Genomic DNA, 15702 nt, shown 5'->3' with positions numbered 1-15702 from the left:
TTCATACCCACTACTAGCTATAACAAAAAGAAATATATCGATACATATAGTTCATTGTAGAAAGTTTTTCATCCAAATTCATTATTGTGGGAAGATAAAACAGCCACTTTGGGAGAGTCTGACGCTCCCTCAAACTGTTAAATGGAGTTGTTCATATGACTATGATCCAAAAATTCCACCCCTAAATATGTACACAAAGAAATAAAAGTACATGTCTGAACAGAAACTTACATATAAAGTATAGCAGCCATATTTAGAAGAAACAAAAGGTAATAATAACCCAAGTGGCCATAAACTAATGAATGGCTAAACAAAATATGTAACTGACATAAAATGGTATATATTCATTCATAAAAAGAAATGGGGTGATGATACATTTGTATAAATTTTAAAATGATTCTATTAAGTGACAAAACAAGCCATGAAAGACCACATGTTATTATCTTATTTGTATAGTTAATGCTCATAAAGTGGAAACCTATAGAATAATGTTTGTATAAGGAGAGCAAAAGGAAGAATGACAATAGATACAAATATTCCTTCTTAGGTAAAGCAGATGATTAAAAGCAAGCTTTTGGGAGTGGTAACATAACTCTGAATATACTTATAATCATTAAATTGTGTGCTTAAAAAATTACAAACCAAAAATCAGCTTGGGAGTTGTCAAGAACAGTGGGGGGGGGGGGGAGAGTGACCACAAAGAAGCATGTGACAATTTGGGAGAATCATGGAAATATTTTATATCTCAACTTTGGTGTTGGTTACACAACAGTATATATTTATAACCAAGTACACTGAACTTTTAACACCGGGACACAATGAGATTTATTATATGCAAATGATATCACAATATAGCTGCCTCTTAGCATACGGTAAACACGAGCAGCATCTCCAATCGCGCACAAGTTTCCAACATATATTACACTTGAGTTCACACTGAAGTTCTAGCAGCAGTTTTGAGACCTTAAGACCAAGTGGAAAGTGGAAAGATTATTCCCAGAGCCCAAGATCCACTTCCCTGTGCAGGTGAGGAGCTTTCACCTAACCGTCCGTTGGAAGTGATTAACCTGCAACGTAATGGCATTTCCCAAAGCAAACACGACAATAGACTTATTTCTCAAGCAGCAAATATGGTCAGTTAAAATCCTATGCTCCTGTACCCCTATCCAATCATAAGAAAATAGACTTTAAAAAATACCTAACAAGTACACTTCAAAACTACCAAAGTCAGCAAAACAAGCAAAATCTGAGAAACTGTCACAAGCTTCTAAAGATACAGAAACACCATGTGATTCATAGGACCATGGATGGGACACTGCCCACAGAAAAACTAATGAAACTGGAGCAAAGTATGGAGAAAAGTTGATTACAATGGACAATGTGTGTTTATCTGTTGTGATAATGATAGAAAAGTGAATTAAAACAAAAGATTCAACAAATACTGCTAGAACATCTGGATAACAACCTTAGCTAACCTGATGTTACACCATATAGAAAAGTTAACTCAAAATGGATCATAGACTTAAATGCAAAAGAGAAAAACCAAAATTCCAGAAGAAAACATGTGGAATCAACTCATCAAAGTCGTACCATTCTAAAGTCTTAACTAGATACAACACTAGAGAGAGAGAAGATCTTGAGGTAGGAGAATCACTATGAGTCTGGGGCAAGCCTGGGTTACACAGTGAGTTGCAGGACAGCCTGGTCTACAGAGTGAGACTTTGTCTCAAAAAAAAAAAATCGCCAGGTGGTGGTGGCCCACACCTTTAATCCCAGCACTAGGGAGGCAAAGGCGGGCGGACCTCAGCGAGTTCAAGGCCAAATTTGTTTACAGAGTAAGTTCCAGGACAGCCAGAACACAGAGGTCTTGAAAACAAACAAACAAAAAGTTCAAAACCTTTTCCTTCAAAACACATACCATTGTGGTGAAGAAAGCCAAACAACAGGGGCACACACCTGAAAATGCAACTGGGGAGTCAAAGGCAGAAGGATTGCAAGTTTGAGACTAGCTTGGGATACACAGTGAGACCACGTCTCAAAATAGCACAAACAAAACCAAAACAAAGCAAAAGGAAAAAAAAAAAGAGGACAAAGTAGGGGTAAGTATTTGCATATCATATACCTGCCGGGGACTTGGATTTAGACTGGAAATAATTGTTACAAGTCAACACGTAAACAACAACCCACTTTTAAAGTGGAAATAAACACAGAAGCAGATCCTCATGTATAGAAGATACACCAATGGTTTAAGAGCACTTAAAAAGAAGTTTACCACCGCTAGCCACTCCATATGAAAATAAACATTGTAACTAATATATCATTTCATACCAACTTAAATAGCTACAATGTTTTAAAGGGTAAGGCACATACCTGAAATTCCAGCATTTGGGAGGCTGAGGCAGGGGGATTGTGAGTTTGAAGTCATCTGGGCCTCATTCTCAAACAAAACAGCAACAAGAGCCCAGTAAATAACAAATGTGCATGATGCAACAAGAAGCCTCCTGCACAGACTGCAGCTGCTGCTTTGGAAAACGGTTTTGTAATTGCTTTAAAAGCTAAACATAAATTGTCCTGTTACCCAGGAATTCCACCTTCAGGTATCTAGTAACAAGAGATGAAAACAAACATCCACACAAAGATGCGAAAACAAGTGTCCTAAGTAGCATTAGTCATAATAGCTTACAGCGAGAGAAAAAAAAAAACACTAAGTTTCTATCAATTGGTGAGTAGGTACCCAAAAATGTATTACCCATACACTGTAATATTATTAGGCAACAGAAGTACGGAAGTACTTACGCATGTAACAATATGGTTAAGTTCTCAAAACCATTACACTGAGTGAAAAAAGCCAGACTCAAAAGACCACATATTACATGATTTCATTTACGTGAAATGTTAATTAAGAATGGGCAATTTTATAAAGACAAAGAGTACACTAGTGGCTGCCTGGGCAGGAAGTGGGGATAAAGATGAACTGAAAATGGGCATGAAATCTTACTGGGACGATCAAAATGTTATACAACAGATTCATTGTGATAGCCACACAACCCTGAAACTTACTAATAATCAGTAATTAAATAGGTGTGTTTTATTTAGCTTTGTCGTGCCGAGTATTGAACCTAGAGCCTTGCACAGGTCTGCTAAATGTTCTACTATTAGGCACCCCTAGCCCCAGTTGAATTTTATGGTGTGTTATCACAATCAGATTGTGAAAGGGAGGGGAAGGTAAAACTGGGTGGAGAATATGTAGGAATTCTGTACGACCTTTGCAACAATTGTTTTGAGACGCCTTCTCGCTAGTAGTCCTGGCTGTCCTTGAACTTGCTCAGTGGACCAGGCTGGTCTCAGACTCACAGAGATCTGCCTGCCTTTGCTTCCCAAGTGCTGGGATTAAAGGTATGAGTCACACCACCTGACTTTGCAACGTTCCTTCAAATCTAAAACTGTTCTGAAAAAAATGTTTAAATTTATTTAAATCAAAATTAAAACTGGTGACCTTAGAGATGGTTCCACAAGGAAGCCTGATGAGTTATGCTAAATCCTCAGGGCCATATGATGGAAGGAAAGAATCAACTCCCAAAAGTCATTCTCCGACTTCCACACGCAATGCCAAGGCACGTACACACNGGGATGGGGAGGACAGACACAGAGACACACACAATCAATAAAATCAATAAAATAGTCTTTAAAAAAGAATATGGTTGTGGATTATCAATATTTGGCAGTAGCCTTCTGTGTTAAAAGATATTTCAAAGACTTTCCTATTGATTAAAATGGATAAAATCTCATTAAAGAACATCTGGAATTGATTTTGATGATAGAGAATAATAACTTTAAACCTCAATTAAGCAAAATATTACATCCCTCAAAGAATTCTGATCTCAGTATTTCTGTGTGAAAAATATATTCTACTATTATTATATCTAGAATTTCACCAATTAACTTTTGTCATAACTTGTCTTCTGTACTTGGTTTTACCATTTGCCCTGAAAAAGCCTAAAATATCTATGATCTGGCATTTTACATAAACTTTGCTAAGCCCTGTTCTATCCCACAACAGGAGAGACATAAACATAATCAGTTACTTTTAAAATATATTCTCAGCACTTTTCTAATACACTTTCGGATACGCTCTATAAAAGACAAGCCTTGCCTCTCTTCTGCTACAGCACTATTTGGAATTTCCCTCTTTAAAACCCACATTGTTAGCTTAACATTTTAGCAAGCCTCGATGTAATTGCCATTACCAGGATATTAAAGTGACATCATGCCCTGGTATCCCTAAGGTGACCGCAGTTAAGTAGCGATGTCACCAGGCTACAGACTCACTGAGATCTCTTAGATATCGAGTGGCTCCTATGGCATCACACCCTGTCTTTAGCATCACTCTGGCACATCACCTCTGTATGGTGTCATGTGTTAACCGCTGCTGTGGCAGAATCCTACTCTGATGCCACTCGCCGAGATGCCAGGGTAACTAGCCTGCGCTTCTTTCCGCTCCTTGGACAGTGGCAGGGAGGGGGAGGGTAGCTACAGTCAGTGGTTCAAGCTCAAGTGGTAGTACTCAGCTCCAACTACTGTCCCTTCCGCCTGCCACTGCAAGTGAGGGCCCAGAGGGACAAGATCTTTAGGGTCCCAGAAGGCTCTTGGCCTGGTATAGTATCCCTTTCATGTGACCGATTTACTGGCCTACCAACGACCACCCACCCTAGCTCTTTCACACAGTGCCTCCAGAAGCCGCTCCCATTACCTGACTCCATTCTCCAGCTGTCATCCTGGGCCAATTCCACCGGCAACTTGACTACGGCTTTCTCAGAGGATCCTGGGACTTGTAGTTCCACACTGCTAGGAGCCGGAACCGAATAGCAGGCTAAACCGCCTTCAGGCCCGGAAATGCCATCAAACTGCAACTCCCAGAAGCTCCGGGCTACGGGGCGGGCAACACGGAAAGCAGAGAGAACAGTGATTGGAGAACCTCGAGCTCTTTGATTGGCTACCCGAGCAGGAGCCGTGAGTGGGCGGAGCTTGAGCTTCACGAAGATTCTCGGAAGGCGAAATGGAGGGGAGTGTGTCTAACGTAATGGTCTGCAACCTGGCCTACACCGGGAAACTGGATGAGTTGAAGGAGCGCATTTTGGCCGATCAATCTCTGGCTACTAGAACCGATCAGGTAAAGCAGCCCGAGGGCCTGGCGCTTAGCCGCGGGCGTTAGCGAAGCCCTACGAGGCTTCGCGGTGTTGAGTTGGTCCAAGGCCATTTCTGAGCTCCTCCCGCCCCTTCCTCCCTATTGTAGCCTTGGGTTAGCTCAAGACTTGCTGTCCAACTCTAGCCCACAACTGACATTTTGGGGGGAGGGGGAGGGGCCAAGCACCAGCTCGCTGAATTTCTTATATTCCTAGATCATCCACGGCTTTTCTCAGAAATGCCCAGGCTTCAAGACACAGCTTTTTATGTGGATTTCTTTTTCTTTCGTTGTAATCCCATTAAATCGAACACGTGTAACTGAATTTTGTGCCAGGGAGTTTGAGAGGACCCGGGAATTTTTGTTATGTAGAAAAAGCAGGCAAAACTGAAATAACGACAAAATTCATCTTATTACATGTTGTAAACTTCCCCCCGAAAGAACTTTATGTATTCACTTCAGAACATGCAAAGGGAAGACTCTAGGAATAGTCAGAAAGGGCTTTGTGTAGAAGGGGAGGCTATTTCCACCGTGAACAAAGAATGGATTTCCACCTCGAATGGGATCGAGTGAACTGAGGACATTGGGAAATGATTCTGTTCTGATCAACATCTCATGTTTTCTTCATAACTTTCTAAATCATAGATTGCTTTCTGTTTGATAGATATGGTGTTAAACACTAGTAAACAGTGTATAATACTTCAAATTCTCCATGTTCTGTCTTTTTTTAGAAGATAACTCAAAATGAAGGGACTGTTTTCTTTGAAATTTTCCTTTATTACTCAACAGGAGACTTCCCCTATGTTCACGCAGTTTGCTTTTGTTATTGTCTGGTAATATGGTTTAAATTTAATAAAATGAATTATACTAAGACTCTTGAAAATGTAACCATGCTTCAATCAAGTCAGTGGCATAAAAGAGAAAGTTAGGATTATGAAGCCGAACAAACAACCAAATGCAATTTATGGATATTATTTAAGATATAATCTTTCTATGTAACCCAGGTGGTCCTGCTCGAGCCCTTCCTATATACTTAAGTCCTGGAAGGTTTGCGTTCCATCCGTGACAAAGAGTTAACGTTAATTTTAAAAATCTAATAATGATCTTGTGGTTTCTTACAAAAGCCCCCTCCCTTTTTTTTGGTATTTTTGAGACTGGGTTTCTCTGTAGCTTTGGAGCCTGTCCTGGAACTAGCTCTTATAGCCCAGGCTGGCCTCGAACTCACAGAGTTCTGTCTGCCTCTGCCTCCCGAGTGCTGGGATTAAAGGCATGCGACAAAAGCACTTTTATTTTGTGAGTGCTAAATAATTAGAGATGAACAATCATGACATTTAGTGTTCTGTTTAAAAGAAACCTCAGCAGGGCCAAAGAGGTAGATAGGTGGTTAAGAGTACGTACTCTTCAACTGAACTATGGGAGTTGGGCCCAGTGCTCCGCTCTGGATCTCTGCCTCAGTTTCCATCAGTTGCTGGATGAAGGTTCTAAGACGATATTTAAGATAGTCATCAATCTGACTACAGGGCGAGGCCAGTTCAGGCACCCTCTCCTCTATTGCTTAGGGTCTTAGCTAAGGTCATCCTTGTGGATTCTTGGGGATTTCTCTAGAGCCAGGTTTCTGGCTAGCCCCATAATGGCTCCCTCATCAAGATATCTCTTTCTTTGCTCTCCATTTGAAGAGTGAGAATATGAGCAAAGAGGTCAAGACCATGATGGGGACACCCATTGAAACAGCTCACCTGAGCTAATGGGAGCTCAACAACTCTGGCCTGGCAGTGAGGGAACCAGCATAGGACCAAACTAGTCCCTCTAAATGTGGGTGACAGTTGTATGGCTGGGGCAGACGGCAAGGCCACTGGCAGTGGAACCAGGATTTATCCCTACTGCTTGTTCTGACTTTTTGAAGCCCATTTTTTTTGAGGGATACCTTTCTCAGCCTAAATATAGTAGAGAGGGTGTTGGTCCTGCCTCAAAGTGATGTGCTAGACTTTGTTGACTCCCCATGGCAGGCCTTACCCTCTCTGAGGGGTGGATGGGGAGTGGAATGGGGGGAAAGATGGAGGGAGCCAAGGGAGTGGGAACTTGGATTGGTAGGTAAAATGAGAAAAGATAGTTTTTTAAAAATAAATAGTAAAAAATATTTTTAAAGTAAAGAAAAAATTTTTTTAAATAAAAAAAAGTATATACTCCTTTTCCAGAGGACCAGAGTTCAGTTCATCTGGCCTCCCCATGCACATGAGGTCACGTGCACAAACCCACACACATGCAATAACTCTTAAAAACTTAACTAGTAACAATCTAGAAGTAAATATGGTGAGCTATTTTTGGTTAAAGCTAGGTAATGGGCGCATGTGGGTCTCTGTCTCTGTCATACTCCCTTTATTTTATTTGTATTTGAAATTTCCATAAGGTTTAATTGCTGTCTGGGGACACTGACAGGGAAAGCCACAGGTGTCCACAGCAGTGAGACTTCTAGTTGGTTCCCTCCCTGGGCACCAGCAGAAGCATCAAGTGATGCCAGTTCTTTTCTTCTTTTCCTTCTTCTAGATCCTCTCCCCAAAACCAGGCAACTCCCTGAGTGTCACAGTTAAGTTACTTTAAAGGCTCAGTGGTAGAGCACTTGCAGGAGGCCCTAGGTTTGATACACACACACACACTATATATATATTTATACACACTATATATATATATATATATGCATACAATCAACACTTTACAGTACTCAAGGCTGAGAAGCATAGCAATCAACACCAATAGGCACTCTCCTTGAGAATCATGATTCCTACCTTGTTATTTTTAAAAAATCAATTTTATTGCACTGATTCTATGCAATTCAACTATTATTTCTTTCTCCATAACATTTGTGTTCACCAGATAACAGTGGCATGCGCCTGTAATCCTAGCACTTAGAAGTAGGAGGAAAAGGATTGAGAATTTGAAGCTAACATTGACTTACATAGCAAGATCCTGACCACCACCACCCCCCAAAAAAATTCACATCTTTGTAGAACCTCACTTGAAGTCTGTGTGGTAATAGAGATTTCACAGTCACAGAGCTTGGATAAATTGTGTGGCCCTGGATCCGTTGCTTATGTGAAGTAGTCTGAGTGACCTTACATGTAAAATGAGGCGTAATAGGGACCACAGAGCATGGTGAGGGTCCAAAGAAATGATGTATATAAAAGTCACAGTGTTTCGCATAGGCATGCGTAAGTGTTGGAATTATACACAGCACATCTCCATCTCTGCTGGGACTAATGCTTTCATCATTCCTTTCTGCCCAGAATTCCTTACGTTCGTTGATATCACTCACCCCATGCTACTAATAGCTTGGCCTCTCAAATGCTAGTAATACGGTTTAAGGTTACTTACCTGAGGACCTGGCACTCTCCATTTCTTATGTTCAACCTGTAGGTGTGCTGGCATCAACCTGTAGGTGTGCCTATTTGTCTTCAGGAATGTTGATAGCTGTGCTCCCCTGTTTCCCACATAGGACAGCAGAACAGCATTGCACTGGGCATGCTCAGCCGGTCATACAGAAATTGTTGAATTCTTGCTGGAACTTGGTGTGCCGGTGAATGATAAAGATGACGTGAGTACTAGGCAAATTTGATAAGCTCTGGGTTATCTTTAGACTCCAGCCTTGTATTTAGTGAAGCCTGAATATAAAGCTCATAAACAAAATTTGAACCTTTATAAGTAGGAAGTTACAGGCCGGAGGCTAATGATTGCATTATTTTACAATGGTAATGAATCTCTGTAATTCAAGGTGGAAATACAGAGCAGGGCTTATTATGAACTCAAAAAGACTCTAAACATTTTCATGTTTAAATTGTTGGTGAATATTGCCTGAGTAATAAAGGCCTGGGTATATGTGTGTTACGTAGAAGCATTTATTATAATGATATTGATTATATTAAGATAAGACTTGTGGGGAGCTGGGGAGATGTTTCAGTAGTTAAGAATGCTTGCTGCTCTTGGAGAGGACCAAAGTTTGGTTCCAGTACCCATGCTGGGTGCCTCACAACCTCCTGTAATTCTTGCTTCAGAGGACCTGACACCCCATTTTGGCCTACATGCATATACACAAAAGTAAAAAGATAAGACTCACAAAAACTGAGAATGGAAGTCTTTTTGTTTGTAGGAACAGGTTAATTTTCAGAGATGTTTACTGAAGTATGTTTCTAAGAGAAAATGAAAATGATTTTATGGGAGAATGATTGAATAGAGCATGGGGTACATACTTCGTACTTTAATATGCCATCAGTCATTCCAAAGAATGGCAGAAACATTCTTAGAAGTAGAAATTGTGAAAAACACACCTCACAGAACTTCATATACTCTGATTCTACTTTTTATTTTTTTCAAGTTATTGTATGGGGGAAAACCCATTAGAATTAGTATAATACACCATGTCTATGTTATAGGATTGTGGCTATTTGGTTTATTTTGTTTTTATTTGTGTTTATCTGTGAGTGGATGCCAACTATGTGCAGTTGCCTTTGGAGGCCAGAAGAGGGCATCAGATCCCCAGGGGCTGGAATTACAGTCCATTGTGAGCAGTCTAAGTTAAAGGAAGGTTCTTTGAAAGAGCAATAAGTGCTCTTAACTGGAGTCATCTCTCCAGCTCCTCCTTTTTCGTTTGTATAAATTTTTATTTCCAAATTTCCCATGATGCCTTTAAATGCAAGAGAATACAGAACTATAAACCTGAATACATGTTAATGTTCATACTTTTCTCCTTGACTTTTGTTAAACTCACCTTTTATACAGGCAGGCTGGTCTCCTCTGCATATTGCTGCTTCTGCTGGCCGGGATGAGATTGTAAAGGCCCTTCTGGTGAAAGGCGCACACGTGAATGCTGTCAACCAAAATGGCTGCACTCCTCTCCATTATGCAGCCTCAAAAAATAGGCATGAGGTATGCTTCTGTCCCGGCATGCTTTTCCTTTGCGTTCTAATCACATGTAGGAACATAGGTTTCCTCATTGTTTTCTTGTCCTTCTTTCCAGATTGCTGCCATGTTACTGGAAGGTGGAGCTGATCCAGATGCTAAGGACCATTATGAGGCTACAGCAATGCACCGGGCAGCAGCCAAGGGTAACTTGAAGACGGTTCATATTCTTCTGTTCTACAAAGCAGCCACAAACATCCAAGATACTGAGGGTAACACTCCTCTGTAAGTGACAAATAGCAGTCATTTTTATTCTGCTTATAAATGCAATACATGCTAAGAACAAAAGAAATTGAAAGGATACCAAAGTATAATGACAAAAACTAAAATTGCCTATCATTTTGCTATCCCCAAAAAATATTGATAGAAAATTTTGAGTATTTTTCCAGTTGTTTATATGCAGATATACACAAAATTGAGATCATGTAACTTATGTTTTAATCTCATAGCACATTGTGAGCATTTTTCAGTGTCATTAAATATGTTTAAAACATTCATGATGGCTGTATACAATTCCATTGTATGGATGTGCCATGATTTAATCATTCCTGATACTGTTTACTTAAACAGTTCTGAACCATTGGCCATTTTAAGTAATGTTGCATTGACCAATTTGCTTAAAAAAAAAGAAAAAAAAAACCTCTGCCATATTGCTGATTATGGCCTTAGAGAGATTCCTAGAAGTTGATTGTTTCAACAAATACACATACTTGAAGACGAATTGCTTCCAGAGGAGTTGTCTCATTGTACCCTCCCAATAGCATTTTAACAGTACCTAATACCTCCCCGTCAGCACTCAGATTACCCTCGTGTTGTATGATAACATTTCATGCTTAGAAAGTACATCTTGTTACTGATTTTGAAATTTATTAATGCCCAAGATCGTAATTTTGCGGCCTTTCTGTTCCCTTTTAGGGGAATTTCTTTCTTTTGACAGTTTTTTTTTAAAACTTTATTCTTTAGGAGTTTCACGTCATGTACCCCAATTCTGTTTACCTTTTCATTCCCCTTTATCTTCCTCTCATCCCTGCAGTGCCTCCGGCAAAAAAAAAAAAGCCCCCAAAAAACAAAGTAAGCAAGAAAAAGCAAGCAAACAAAAACAAAACATAAAAATCCTCTTTGTTTTTCCTTTTCCCCAGCTCTCCACCACCTCTCCGTTCGTCCTGGTGGCATTGGGGGCCTCAGCATGTCATATAGTTTGCCCTTTTGTCATTGTGACTGATTTTTCAGTGCTCTTGACACAGTAGGAACATTATGCCGTATCAGTTGAAAGTATTTTCCCAGTCTATTTATTTGCGCATGATTTTTCAACTACTGTCAGGAGTTATCAGTTACTATGTGGCCAAACCTATTAATTTCCACCACAACTAGAAAGCCTGAGATGAATGAAGTATTCACTTCTGTGACTCTTAAATCCACCTGGGATTAATTGACGTGGATAACTTGTAGCCAACCTTTACCTTGGTTGGTGTGTGTCTGTATGGTTTTTCATACTCATTTTTCTCCTTTGTTGAATCATGACTTCTTGAATCAGAAATTTGGGGTCTTTTTTGTAGTGTAGAATAAGGCTGAACCTTTTCCCTTCTGACTTGAAGACAGCTTTTGAAAGTATTGTTTTCAAGGGCTGATCTTGGCGGCACACGCCTTTAATCCCAGTCCTGGGGAGGCAGAGAAAGGCAGATCTCTGTGAGTTCGAACCAGCCTGATCAACAGAGCTAGTTCCACTCCAGCCAGGGCTCCATAGTGAGACCCTGTTTACAAAAACAAAAGCAAGCAAACAAACATAACTACTTTGCCACGGTGGTGGGGAGAAACAGGAACAGACAGACCTCTTTGAGTTCAAGGCCAGCCTTGTCTACACAGCAAGTTTCTATTTTATTCAGGGTTTCATAGAGAGATCCTGTCATAAAAAGGTATTGTTTTCTTTTTTTATTGAAAATAGATTCTTCTTTTATTCAATACATCCCAACCACATTTTTCTCTTCCTCCAATCCTCTGTGCTTCTCCTACCTCTCCTCTCCCCCACATCCACTACCCCTCATTTCCTCGTTATTAAAGAACAGGCTTCTAAAAGATATCAGCCAAACACAGCACAAGATACTGTAAGACAAGGCAAAAGCCCTCAAAACAAGGCTGGATCAGGCAACCCAGTGTGCAGGCAAAACAATTCCCCAATAACAAAGCTAACAGTCATAACATGCATGCAGAGGACCTGGGGGCAGACCCATGCAGGCCCAGCTTGCTGCTTCAGTCTCTGTGATCCCAAATGAGCCCTACTTAGTTTATTTGGTGGGCCATGTTCTCCTAGAGTCCTCCATCTCCTCTGACTACAGTCTTTCCTCCCACTCTTCCACAGGGTTCCCTGATCTCCAAGGGTAGGGACCCAATGGAGACCAAGAAAAGTATTGTTTTCTTAATTCTTACTTGAAAATCTTTCTTGTAGGCCTAAGCAACTGTGTGTTTTAATGGATATTCTAGCTTATTTCTCCATGACGTATTAATCACGTTGGCCTGGAAATAGTCTAGGAATCAGATAGTATAGGGTCCTTGGGAGAAAGTAGGATTTAGCATTGGATGGATACTGTTCTTCAGTAAAAAGCTGCCACTTTGTAACTACATTACACGTGCATGTTAAGGAACTTAACCTTCCTTCCTCTCCATAACATTATAGCAGTAATTTCTTCCTCACTGGGTTAATGTGAGGTTTAAATAAAAGGCCATGTAAAGTGCTGAATTCTTTGCCTGTCAGAGTCTATAGAAGTGACTGGCAGAGGTTGGTTTCTTTGATTCAACAAGTTAACTGGTGAGCTCTGTCATTATAACAAGACCTTTAACCTCTGTGACAACTTGTACTGTATAACAGTGCTAATTGTACCTTGCTTTGTCCGTGTAGACATACCAGTCAAGTGAGATCAGCTCTTTTTCTGAAAGTCATTACTTGTTACAGAAGCACAACATGAACTGAAGCTTCTCTCAGTTCTAATCCTGCATTATGATTACATTGAAGTGTTTGGAGGAAATTACCAGTAATCTCCATCGAATGGGGAAGTTGTGCCTTAGGCTAGCATTTAGAGCCAACCAGCTGTTTTAGTAGAGCCAGAAGTAAGATAGGTAATCCGGTGTTATATAATTATTCTAGTTAAGTTTAATTTATACTCTTTGCCGTGCTAATTGATTTCCCTTTCCTGATGAAATAACTTTCCAATGTCACCACTGTCCAGCGATAAGCAGTTTAGGCTTATCCTAACCATTATATAGAACTGGTAGTGACTAATCTTTGTGATCCCCAATTTCAGACACTTAGCCTGTGAAGAGGAGAGACTGGAAGAAGCAAAATTACTGGTGACCCAAGGAGCAAGTATTTACATTGAGAATAAAGAAAAAAAGACACCCCTGCAAATGGCCAAGAGTGGCCTGGGCTTACTACTCAAGAGAATTGTAGAAAGTTAAGCAGCTTGGATTTATTCTTTATATGTTTTGTTGTCCTCTCTGTCCTGGAAACTGTTGTATTGTGCACAAGGCATCTTGAACTAACAAACATGTTTTCTCACCTCCATAATCTTAGAACATGTTGTATTGCTCCTGCTGAAGTACCTGTTCCAAGCTTACCACCCACTTTTAAGGCATGGGAAAACTGTTGGGATTGTTCTATTGATGTCATTTATTGTTCTCCATTAAATCTTGATGAATGTGGAGTAAGTGGTCCTGTGGCTTTTATGAGTCTTGAGTATCCTCCCATCTATCTGCTGTCCTGCTGTGGAACCGAACAAGTGCAGAAACAGGCAGCCAGTTGTTTTGTCTAGGTGGGTTCTACACAGGCAAAACAAATCCTGACTTGTTTTTCAAGTTCATGCAGAGACCTTGGCCAAATTTCTCTTTTTTCGACTATGAGGTCAATTCATTTTTGTTACGGGGGAAGTCGTGTATTTCAGTGAACCAAATTTTAAGTTGAAGTCTATGTTCCTTGAAGAACATACACTATGTGCCATGTACCTTTTTGACTAGCTATTTTCCTCCAAAATGAGACAATGGTTTTTCCAAAGAAATAAAAAGTGTCTATATTGACTCACCTTGTATTGAAAAGAATTGTCAAGCTTATTAAAGTGATATATAGCAAAATATATTTTGATTCGAATTTCAGGTACTACAAAGTTATATTTCAAGTACTACAAGTAATAAACTGTTGAAAGAATCTCCTAATTTCTCTTTCAAGTCAGTTACACATTCACTTAAACCTTAGAATCTTGAACTAAGATGTATTTTTCAATTTGGGATAGTTCTGAAGTCAATAAAATTAATGGAGCTTGAACTGCAGCTAAAATCCATAAAAAATTATAATCTTTTGAATTGCTAAGTTAATGTAGAGTGAAAGGAAATTAATAATTATAAACTTGAACTCTATTTAGCGAAGCATCTTAATTGATTAGTAGTCAGCAAATGTATTTCAAGTGACTCTTAATTTTAATTTTATCCTGCAATTATTGCTTCAAAGATGGGATCTAAGTAAATCTGCAAACTTTCATTAATTTTGGGTCAAAGACTTAAATGACCAGTAACTAAAATGAGTCTTGTATATATGAGCTGCATTATTGATACCAAAACTTTTTGCCATGAATATTGAGTGCTAATCTTTATTAGAATGAATTAGGGATGTATTTTCTTATGAAATGAACATTTGTTAAATGTTGGTGGGTAAAATTGATGAAATTCTTCATTTCTGGTTTGTCTTTTTCTAATAGGATCAGAAAGTAAGTCTTGTCTAATAGGGTCTGATAGGTGGCGTGGGGTATAAAATTTTACAAATTTTGAGATTTCTTGATTCAACGGTAAAGATCAAACAAAGTTTCAGGAAATTAGTAAGCTCTTAATATTACTTAAATCATTTAATTATATAAGCCAGGATATTAGTTTTCTCTGACATTGATCAAATTGCTACTTGTTCCTATAGGAAACTAAATAGCAACAAACCTCATTCAGGTCAGTAGGTCTTGTAATAACAAAATGAACTCAGAGAATATGATAATTCAGTTGTGATGCTAACCAAGAATATAATATAAAAGTAGGTTACTTGAAACAAATATAAGGTCTTATTTTTATGTGTAGATGCATTTGTTTTGAGTCCGGATTTGTGTATGTGAATGAAGTGCCTGCCAAGGCCAGAAGAGGTCATTGGATTCCCTAGGGCTGGATCCCCAAGGCAGTGTGAGCTGCCTGACATGGGCATTATGTACTGAAGTCAGGTCCTGGGCAAGAAGAGTACCTGCTCTTAGCCACAGAGCCATCACTCCAGCACTGAAACTGAAAAATACTACTTCCTTAAGTTTCTATTATAGAAAATATAACACTTAACATATTAACGTGAACATAGCATATTTCAGTTAGGTTTTACATTTGAGGTAAATTTGTGTCTTAGTTTATGACCTCCAGTATTTTGATTCCATAATTCCTCAATTACACCAACTACAATGAGTTTCTTACATGGTTATGTCTGGTTCTTGTCTGTTTTCATATTCTCTTATCATTTTTATTGAGCTCCCAAATCAGTCTGTTGGTATGTTTGCTAGAGTATG

General features: G+C 39.4%; 2 protein-coding genes across 4 annotated transcripts in view; one reads left to right on the top strand and one right to left on the bottom strand.

The window, feature by feature from the left end:
• Nucleotides 1–8683, bottom strand: part of Atg4a (autophagy related 4A cysteine peptidase) — a 55088-nt gene extending 46405 nt beyond the window's left edge. The window contains exons 1-2 of one of the 2 annotated variants that reach the window (XM_050124016.1): nucleotides 8552–8683; nucleotides 4751–4927 (exon numbers count right to left, since the gene is read on the bottom strand). In XM_050124016.1, the coding sequence (XP_049979973.1) occupies nucleotides 4751–4927; nucleotides 8552–8573 (199 nt within the window). In that variant the 5' untranslated portion in view covers nucleotides 8574–8683. The remainder of the gene's footprint in view (nucleotides 1–4750; nucleotides 4928–8551) is intronic. The other variant, XM_050124017.1, reaches the window with a different exon arrangement.
• Nucleotides 5006–13827, top strand: Psmd10 (proteasome 26S subunit, non-ATPase 10). Of its 2 annotated transcripts, none has more exons than XM_050124018.1 (5): nucleotides 5006–5170; nucleotides 8673–8771; nucleotides 9953–10099; nucleotides 10191–10357; nucleotides 13429–13827. In XM_050124018.1, the coding sequence occupies exons 1-5, from the start codon at nucleotides 5057–5059 to the stop codon at nucleotides 13580–13582; spliced, it is 681 nt and encodes a 226-aa protein (XP_049979975.1). In that variant the 5' UTR covers nucleotides 5006–5056; the 3' UTR covers nucleotides 13583–13827. The 2 variants fall into 2 exon arrangements, with proteins under 2 accessions (XP_049979975.1, XP_049979977.1); XM_050124020.1 differs by having other exon boundaries at nucleotides 10191–10278; nucleotides 13429–13524.
• The last annotated feature ends 1875 nt before the right edge of the window (nucleotides 13828–15702 follow it).

The sequence above is a fragment of the Alexandromys fortis genome, unplaced genomic scaffold (assembly GCF_014885135.2).
Source record: "Alexandromys fortis isolate MF-2015 unplaced genomic scaffold, M_Fortis_MF-2015_v1.1 scaffold_195, whole genome shotgun sequence".
Classification (NCBI taxonomy): domain Eukaryota; kingdom Metazoa; phylum Chordata; class Mammalia; order Rodentia; family Cricetidae; genus Alexandromys; species Alexandromys fortis.
The sequence above is the reverse complement of the archived record's forward strand: the minus strand, read 5'-3'. Positions and strand labels throughout refer to the sequence as shown.

What these genes read in the sequence shown, in the direction of transcription:
- Psmd10 (XM_050124018.1), top strand. Translation starts at nt 5,057, where the DNA reads ATGGAGGGGAGTGTGTCTAACGTAATGGTCTGCAACCTGGCCTACACC. An exon ending in TGGCTACTAGAACCGATCAG is followed by an intron (nt 5,171 to 8,672) that starts GTAAAGCAGCCC and finishes TTTCCCACATAG; the next exon opens with GACAGCAGAACAGCATTGCA. An exon ending in CCTCAAAAAATAGGCATGAG is followed by an intron (nt 10,100 to 10,190) that starts GTATGCTTCTGT and finishes CCTTCTTTCCAG; the next exon opens with ATTGCTGCCATGTTACTGGA.